The 9,905-nt window shown below is 39.7% G+C and overlaps 1 protein-coding gene across 1 annotated transcript; it reads left to right on the plus strand.

Annotated features, from left to right (window-relative positions):
- Positions 1-334: 334 nt before the first annotated feature.
- LOC116254879 (root phototropism protein 2-like) lies at positions 335-7,097 on the plus strand. Its single transcript, XM_031630507.2, has 5 exons — positions 335-510; positions 745-814; positions 4,239-4,616; positions 5,169-5,873; positions 6,347-7,097. The coding sequence occupies exons 1-5, from the start codon at positions 452-454 to the stop codon at positions 6,830-6,832; spliced, it is 1,698 nt and encodes a 565-aa protein (XP_031486367.1). The 5' UTR covers positions 335-451; the 3' UTR covers positions 6,833-7,097.
- The last annotated feature ends 2,808 nt before the right edge of the window (positions 7,098-9,905 follow it).

The following is a 9,905-nucleotide window of genomic DNA, read 5'->3' on the forward strand; positions in this document are numbered from 1 at the left end:
ATCTTCTCCCTCACTTTTCTTCCCTAAGAAATTTGTCACCTTATATATATATATATATATATAATGAAAAATTTGCTTCATCTTCTCCCTCACTTTTTTCCCTAAGAAATTTTTGTCACCTCACTATAATAGACTTTGTGTGTAAGATTTCTGGATGACTTGGGCATATAAGGAAAAGTCCCACTTTTACTAATAAGCCGAGCGGAGCCGAGTCAGGTGAACCCGAGCCTTGTAAAGCCACTTGACAACCAGCAAAAGTGGAGTCAACTTGCTAGATTACAAGTATCTTCCAAAGGGGCATGTCTCTATTAATGAATAAGAAGGTGAAAAAAAAACTAGCAAAAAACGGGGAAAGGAAGCAACCATAAGGTGAGCAAGTGAAACCCTCTATACCAAAGTCCAAGCAGGAAGAATATATAGCAGCAGAGGTTCTGCTCCGAGCTACAGAGCCATGGCTGCCCCTGCAAAAACCAACAGGCTCTCTTCAGCCATGGAGAGAACCGGCAAATGGTGAGCTACCCATCATCCCTCCGCCCCTTCCGCTGCCGTTAGAATGAAGAATTCGACGGTCGGGATCTCTCCCCTGCCTGTCACCGGCCGAACTCCGGCCGTTCTCTTGTCAGGGCGCCATGGGGATCGATCCAGACCGCTCATCCTTGAGATCTAACGGTCTAGACGCAGCTTTCTCCTCGAGGAACAAGTGAGCTTTCATGAAATTGAACTGCTTTTGTTTGCCCTTTGCAGGATTTTCTCCCAAGAGATCCCAAGCGATGTGGTTGTCCGAGTTGGGGAGGCCAATTTCTGTTTGCATAAGGTAGGCTTCTTCCTGTGATCTCCCTTTTGCAATTCATTTAAGAAGAAAAGTCGGAGATAAACCGTCTTCAAAAGCAGTAAAATATGTCTCTTCGAGCTCAGTAATCTGCGATGATTTGTCCGACGAACATGGCTGCTCTCTCTCTGAAGTGGTCCGATGATCGGACTCCGGTCGGGAGGAGGAACACTACAGAACGGACACCATGTTTGTAAATTTCGGATAAATGATCCCTCCTTGTTCTCTGGTCCACCGTTTGCGTGTGTCTTCGGACACCACGCAAATCGACCTTGAGAATGCTAATCAATATATATATATATATATATATATGCTGTGATCATCTTAATAATAGTACTGTTAAACTGTTTTAGAGAATTGCTTATCCAGAGACATCGGAAGGTTATTCCTCCCTGGAAGATTATACCGCCTTTTCTCCCTCTCTCTCTCTCTCTTTCTCTCTCTCTCTCTCTCTCTCTCTCTCTCTATATATATATATATATATATATATATATATATATATATATATATATATATATATATATATATATATATATATATATATGTGTGTGTGTGTGAAAGAATGGATCACATCTAGTGGAGAACATGAAGGTTCTGTTTGGAGTCACCTTAAAAAACAATATTTGTGAAGATTAGATTTTGTGACAATCTATTTGCTTTTAACTAGTTTTTAAAAAGAAGTTTATGTCTTTCGGAGACGAAGAAAAGTAATGTTTTCTGTTTTGAAATTTCTTTTCAAAATGGACTTTCTCACAAATTCAGTTCAAACACTTACTAAAAGATAACCAGGCAAGTTTTTGCCTCTAAAATAGGGCTTTGCATCTGACAAGTCGAGGTCAAACTTGTTCAGTTTGAGATTTACTTGATAGACCGAGTCTCGACTCGATCTCAACTCATTTCAACTCGATTGCCAACTTTTCATTCGACTTTATCTCTTTCCTTAATTTTAAGTTTGAAAATTAAAAAAGTTAAAGCAAAACATGTTTACTTAAGTTTGATCAAGTCTAGTTTTTGTAACTCAAATTCGACTCATTTATAAGCTCCAGTTTTCAGTCAAATCGAGCTTAATCGAGTGAGTTCGAGTTTTTGCTTAATTTTTTTGGCTTGATTAGTTGTACAGCCCTATGTCAACCAAACATGCTGCTGGCACGGATTAGTGAGAATTAATGCATTTTTAAAATGGTATTGTAGTTCGTATTTAAATTATTTATTTATTCATTTTCTGCCATGTGCATAATATCACCATGATTTTTTTTATCGGAGCACCTCAAGGGAATAGATTTTTCTTTCCTTACTTTTCTTAGTGAAGATTGCACTAGCTTGTAAGAAGGCTGATCCGTAGGGGCACATGGCCGTGTTTGTTTTTTTATCTGTCACCGCCGGAAAAGGCCAATTTGGCGGACAGCTAGCTTCCCAACGTGCTGCAGGGACCCACACGACCACAAGATCTATTCTCGACCACGAAAGTTTCATATTTTATATATATATATATATATATATATATATATAAAAGACCCATAAATCATTTTGACCCTTGATTTTTTTTTTAAGATAAAAACTTGAAACAAGGAAAAAAAAAGACAAAATAGTTTACTCATCTAACATTAATTAACAAATTTGTTTTTTGTTTTTTTGCTTTCTCTCAACCTTTGTCAACAATTAAGATGATTTCTTAAGAATCTTACACACCTTGGATATACTAATTATATATATATATATATATATATATATATATATATATATATATATATATATATATATATATATATATATATATATATATATAGAGAGAGAGAGAGAGAGAGAGAGAGAGAGAGAGAGAGTGAGTGAGCTGCAATATTAACTATCTAGAGTCACCTAATTCACGAGTGAGCTGCAATATTAACTATCTAGAGTCACCTAATTCACTCATAAGAATTATCTAATATACTATGATGAACATCTAAGGAAAAAGTATGAATGACAAAAGTATGACAGTTACCTTTTTCTTTTTGTTTTGTTTTTAAATTACCAAGTTATTATTATTGTATATATAATGATTGGTAGAAAACAGATAATTAAGTCAGGAATAAAAACTAATCCCTTTAATTTTTTGTTTAAAAATGATTTTGAGTAAAATATAAACATCTTAATATACTTATAAAAACTATTTTGATATAAAACATGCTTTTATTCAAGTTGTATTTATGAAAAAAGTGAACTTTTTTTATTATCAAAATGTTGATGTTAGATGGGCCATTCATTTTTTCCTTTGCTACTAAGTCTTGAAAATGATTAACTTAATATATTTTGCATTAACATATTTTTAAACTCATATAAAGTTAGATTGCCAAAAAAAAATTCAATAAAAAAAATGAAGCATCTAGTTTTTTATTCTTGACTTGACTTAAGGATCTAGTTTCTAACAATTTCTTTTTTTCTCTTTCTCTCTCTCTCTCTTTCTTTACACACACACATATATATATATATATATATATATATATATATATATATATATATGGCTGCAATTGTGGTGACGGCTAAGTATGGTTTATTTTGCCCTAGATGTACCTATGATGTTGACAACGTGTACCCTCATGAAAAGGAAAGGGAAAAGTTTCTACTTTTTCACAACCAGTATCCAAGCTTCCCGTTTCTAAATCTCTTGACAAGGACCAACTTCCCACTAACAAGTAGGGTCTTGTTGCCGTAGGATCTGGATCGTCTTGGTGGATCATATCACAAACGAACCTGAATCAGATAGATTCGGTCTTTTTTTATATTTAACAAATACATAAAAAATAAAAATTGTAGGATTTCATTTCTTGCTGATGTTCAGAAATTACTGCTTAAGAAAATGTGGAATGTTGAAATTTTTTTGGTTTTTTTTTTTCAGAAGTGAAAGAAATCTCAAGAGTTTACCCACCTGAATCTGGATCCCATTTTTTTTTTGGAAACTGCAAAGATGGAATTAGATTGGTAATCCAATTTGGATTCAATATGCAGTTTCTTCTTACTGAGATTGGTTCCAAGATCCAACATATATCCGACCCAATTATCTCATCCAAGTTGGATTTAAATTCCTCTTCAAACATTGGGTTTGGATCCAAGTCTAAGTTGAAGTCCAAATCCAAATCCATTAAATGAAACCTACTCAAATCCATTAAATGAAATCTACTGGATCCAAATCCATTAAATGAAATCTACCCGACCCGACCCTGACCCTAAAAGAAACAAGTAATCCTGCCCGCTTGTTAGGTTTATGTGGACTAGTATAGACAATTGCCCAAACGTAGACCGGTTTATTTTTCTTCATGTTTCAAATGTAGTTTCGAGTTGTGAAGATTTTCAAGTGAATTCCCTGAATTGCAATTAGTTAAACTTTCTTCAAAGAATCAGAGATGATCAGCTTTTCTTTTTCATTTTACAGTTCATTCTGGTAGCTAAGAGCGGGCTCATAAGGAATCTGATAATGGACACATCGAAGGCCGATCTCTCCAGAATCGAGCTGCCGGACGTTCCCGGCGGCCCCGAGATCTTCGAGAAGGCAGCCAAGTTCTGCTACGGCGAGAACTTCGAGATCACGGTGAGGAACGTGGCTGCACTGCGCTGCGCCGCCGAGCACTTGGACATGTCTGAAAAATTTGCCGACGGCAACCTCATCTCCAGAACGGAGGAGTTTTTGATGCATGCTGCACTCACCACCTTCTCCGGCGCCATCGCCGTGCTTAGAAGCTGTGAGGACCTTATGCCCATGGCCGAAACGCTCAAAATTGTACAGAGGTGTTTGGAAGTTGCAAGTTTGAAGGTATGTCAAATTCAGTTAAACTGTCCAAGATTTTTATAAATGCTTAATACACACTATTAGGTAGTGTTTGATAAGCCTTGAATCTTAAATTAGCATTGATTGAGTGTGTTTTAGAAGATCTTTAGTTTAAATTGAGGATCTCAGTAACTTGGATCTTAAATTTACGTTAGATAGGAGTCTCACCTTCAATTGGTTGCTCTAAAATCTCAGATCACCGCCGATTTGAGATATGTAGTAAAACAAATACTCGTAGTTTTTTCAATGAAATAGTTTTCTAACCTTGCAAAAGATCAGAGAACATTTAGTACTATTTCTTCATCTTGGCTGATTTTAGCGATCAGAAATGGTGAAAGCAAACCCTTGTTTCAGCAAAAATAGTGCCGCATCTAGAAAATTAGGAACTCCAGGGTGTTATTCAAGATTACGGTGAAAAGTTTGAAAATTTTCCTTTCAAATTTTACTAACGAGGGAATAACGAGAATTCTGCTTCTTGCCAAATACTTGTACTTTTTTCGACTTTAACCTTTGTGTTTTGGCTTATTCCAATACCAGGCCTATAACGAATCTAATTTCCAAACCCGTTCGCCGATGGGTTGGTGGATGGACGAGCTCGCCGTCCTGGGAGCCGATTTTTACAAGCGCTTTATGATGTCCCTGAAGGCTCGCGGCGCGAAGCCTCAGACTCTCGCCACCGTCGCGATGACATACGCCGAGCGCAACCTCCGCGACCTCGTCGTCGGCGTCGTGGCGGCCGCGCGCGGCGACGATCCGGACCGACGGAGGCGCCAACGCGAGGCGCTCGACAGCGTGGTGGCGACGATGCCGCCGGAGAAGACGGCGTTCCCGGCGACGTTCCTCTGCTGCCTGCTGCGGGCGGCGTCGTTCCTCGAGAGCCCGGCGGCCACGCGGGGGGAACTGGAGAAGCGGGTGGCGGCGGTGCTGGAGCACGTCGGGCTGGACGACCTGCTGGCGGTGGCGATGGGGTACGATGGGGAGAGGGTGGTGGAGTACGAGACGGTGAAGCGGGTGGTGGCGACCTTCGCGGAGAGGGAGCGGAGGGAGAGCGTGGACGAGCTGCGAGGGTCCGCATCGCCGGCGATGCAGAGGGTGGCGAAGACAGTGGACGCCTACCTCGCGGAGATCGCTACTGACGCCGGGCTGAGCATCTCCAAATTCACCGGCATGGCCATCCTCGTCCCCAAGTCCGCCCGCCCCTACGACGACGACCTCTACCGAGCCGTCGACATTTACCTGAAGGTTGGTACTCTCTCCCTCTTGTCTCTCTATGCCGTGATAATAGGGCCAGTCATCTCGATCACCTAATCTACCAATTTAGGATGTAAATCGGATCGATACATATTAACTAAATATAGCTTATTCTTACTTTTCCAAAATGAAATAAACTTTATATACTGCAAAATGGTGTTGTTTGATGTTATTTTTATTTGTAAGTTAGTTCAAATCAGTTTTTAGTTATATATACATATCCCTTAAAAGACCATGGTATTTAGATTCATGTTAAAAATGTTTTAAACAAAATATGAACCTCTTAATGTGTTCATTAAACACATTTTTAATGTAAATCCAGCTTTAGTGCAAGTCAGTTTTGGTAAAAAAAAAATTGATTTTGGATCTACTATTAAGAAAACATATACATTGACAATGTACTGAATTTTAAATTTCTCATATAAAAAACAACAATAACATACACATGTACATGGAATTGGCAGGCGCATCCGGGGCTGGATGAGATAGAGAGGGAGAAAGTGTGCAGCGTGATGGACCCACTGAACCTGTCCTACGACGCGAGGGTGCACGCGTCCCAGAACAAGCGTCTGCCGGTGCAGATAGTGCTGCATGCTCTGTACTATGACCAGCTGAAGCTGCGGTGCGAGGACCCGAAAATGGACGACGCGGCGATGGTGAGGAAGCAGGTGAACGCGGACGTGTCGCTGATGAAGGAGAACGAGGCGCTGCGGGAGGAGCTGTCGAGGATGAAGGCCATCGTCTCGGGGATACAGCATAGCAAGGGCGGTGGGTCGTCATCGGCAAAGTCATCGAAGAAGCCAACCTTCTTGTCCTCCATGTCCAAGACGCTGGGCAAGCTCAACCCCTTCAGGCACGGCTCCAAGGACACCTCCCACATCGAGAGCGCCACCTGCGGCAGTCTCGACGTCGCCGCCAAGCCCAGGAAGAGGAGGTTCTCCATCTCTTGACTGCTCTCTCTCTCTCTCTTGTAATATGATTTGGTGCTCCCTTTTTTTCTGTTTTTTTACTTGGTAAGGTGGTTTTGTACAACAAAGATGTTAGATGGAATAATAAAGTAGTGCGTCCGTCCCTTTGCTTTGGATTGTAAAACTCTTATCTCTTTCTTTCGGTCAGGTTTTTAATTCTTTGCCCACTAAGACTTTTGCCAACTAAAAGAAAGAGTGTAGAGTGGTTGGGATGATACTTTAATTATATTTTGATTTGCAGTACTTATTTTTACAGTGCAGAAAATTGATGTCTCGAGAGATCAAAACAAAGATGTGCGACCTACTAACCCCTATCACATCCATTTTGCCAACCTCTTAATGCTCTCTCTCTCTCTCTCTCTCTCTCTCTCTCTCTCTCTCTCTCTCTCTCTCTCTCTCTCTCTCTCTCTCTATATATATATATATATATATATATATATATATATATATATATATATATATATATATATATATATATATAATGCTGACAAATGGGCAGATGGATTGGAATATGTGAGTATGTTACAGGGACCCGACATTGATAAGTTGGTCTCCTTCTTCCATTTAGTAAGGAATTCAAGCCCTAAATCCTTATCAAAGTAGGAGTTCAAACTTCATTGGAGTGTTTGATTTCTCTGGATCATAAATACTAGAATTTGACGTTTGATTAGGATCAATAGATAATGGGGTTTGAAATCTTATGCAAGGCCTACTTTAAATTCATACCTCTAGCAAGCTATGGATTTATGATGCTCAACATACCTCAAAACCATTTATCTCAAGTAGAGATTCTGATTTGAGATCCATGGATTTTAAGATGCAAATGCAATTCCTGAATCTTTGAAATGAAACTTTTCACCCCTTTCTTAAACTTAAGATCTTAAGTCACCTCAAACCTTTACCTCACTATAGGGAGTGCTTATTTATCTCATAACAATCATTGTGGGTATCAAATCTAAGGATCGAGGTGGGAGTCCCTCTCATCAAAAGAACAGTTTTTAAAAAACTGTTTCATGAATCTGCCCTAAACTTTAAGTTATGTCCATGAAACAGTTGCATACTGTTCTGTTTTTCCAATGGTCCCATAAGAGTTGTTTGATAGTTGTAACATTATACGAGTGTTTTATGAATCAACATTAAAAATTGAGGCAGATTCATAAAACACTAGAACCAGGTGTTCGTGAATTTGACACATTTTTTAGAGCTGATTTATGAAACACTCACAAAGTGTCTCATTTACCAAATGACCTCATAAAGAGCAATGCCCAAAAAATATATATGTTCATCTTCAACTTATGCATGAGCTGCTGTTAATGACAATCAAAACCTAACTGCATGTCCACTAGGCAACCTCCTTGGTCTACATGTTCTCAAAGCTAACTCTGGTGCATATATCAAAATGTAAGGCCCAGTATCGGAGCTACATACTATGCCCCTTAAGAAATGAGATTTTTTTTTTTAATTAAATTGGATGAATCTCCAATGGTGATGGATTTACTCAAATATGCTTAGATGTAAAAAGGGAAATGTGGTTTTTGTATTTTGAATACTGAATTTCATTGTAGGTTGAACCAATTAATTAGCAATATCTAACTGGATAGGCAATAGTTTCCTCTAATTAGGGGCAGAGCCACATGTCGGCATGTGTCCGCAGTTCCACATGCAGCCGCACAATTTTTTTTTTATATATTTATATATTGGTTAGCTCCAACTACTTTGCTTATTTCTACATTAGTGCCCTTCAATTATTTTGTTATTCTTATCTTGTGCCTCCTCATCGTTTTTGAGGCATCTAATTTTTTTCGAATTAGTGCCATTGACATTGAGCCTAAAATCAATCTCTGGCTATCTATTGACATCCTTACTAAGAAGTTCTAGGGAACCAAAGTCAGGGTAGGCAGTCAGTCTCTCTCTCTCTCTCTCTCTCTCTCTCTCTCTCTCTCTCTCTCTCTCTCTCTCTCTCTCTCTCTATATATATATATATATATATATATATATATAGAGAGAGAGAGAGAGAGAGAGATGCTAAATTTGTAAAGAACTAATACCATCTCTCTCTCTCTCTTTTTTTTTTTTTAAAACCATAAAAGCCCCGGGCCGGGCCTGACCACCAAAAGTCAGGCCCGGCCCGGCCCGCCACGAAGAGGGAGACGAGCGGAGAGGGGGAGGGGTCCGGGGAGAGGGAGAGCTGAGAGGGAGCGGAGAGGGGGAGGGGTCCGGGGAGAGGGAGAGCTGAGAGGGAGACGGGAAGGGAGAGGAGGAGGGAAAAGGGAGAGGGAGCACAAAGGGAGAGGGAGAGTTGGAGACGGGAAGAGAGAGGGAGGGGTCAGGGGAGCGAGCCCGAGGGCGGAGGCCGCCCGACCGCCCGAGGGTGGGAGTCGGTACTGGCTGGGCCGCCCTATCGGGCCCGGCCCCGGCCCCGGCCCGGTTGGGTTATCGGGCCGGGTTGTCGGGCCTGGGCCCGGCCCCGCCCGACACCCAGGCCTACATAAGGATAAAAAAATCAAACACTGAGATTGCTTCCCATTGGTTTGTCCGAACTTTTTGTGGCCCAATGTTCTTTACTTTAACAATTGTTAAATGAAGTTATCAAACGATCAAAATAATAGAATAAAGTGATTTACTTATTTTATTTTACAAATAGAAACCTCTACATCACATTATTGAAGGTATACAAAGCAAAATCAAGAACATAAAATATCAACAGTTCAAATTGCATCAAAGTTCCGGCCAAGAAAGTAAAACTATTTTTAATCTAAAACAAGCATAAAAGACTTTTTCATCTATCTGTTTATATGTTTACTGATACATAAAGTCCAAGGGAAGAACTCAATCTTGAGCAGCATGAGTTCGTTTCACATTACAAAACAACACACACATAAAATGGATCAGATCCATGTTATTAGAATCAGGTTTTGAATCGAATTGGCCGGGCTGCTGCTTCCACGATCAATCAGCTACCCAACATGATATTTTTTTTTTAAATAAATGAAAACTATATAAAAATAAGATTAAAATATTTTTAAAAGTTAAAAATTGACACGTGATACTCCCG

Source organism: Nymphaea colorata, chromosome 5 (assembly GCF_008831285.2).
Source record: "Nymphaea colorata isolate Beijing-Zhang1983 chromosome 5, ASM883128v2, whole genome shotgun sequence".
In the NCBI taxonomy this organism is placed as follows: Eukaryota; Viridiplantae; Streptophyta; class Magnoliopsida; order Nymphaeales; family Nymphaeaceae; genus Nymphaea; species Nymphaea colorata.

Excerpts from the sequence above, each read along its gene's own strand:
- LOC116254879 (XM_031630507.2), top strand. The coding sequence starts at position 452 with ATGGCTGCCCCTGCAAAAACCAACAGGCTCTCTTCAGCCATGGAGAGA. Across the intron at positions 511-744 it reads ATGGAGAGAACCGGCAAATG|GATTTTCTCCCAAGAGATCC; the intron begins GTGAGCTACCCA and ends TGCCCTTTGCAG. Across the intron at positions 4,617-5,168 it reads TGGAAGTTGCAAGTTTGAAG|GCCTATAACGAATCTAATTT; the intron begins GTATGTCAAATT and ends TTCCAATACCAG.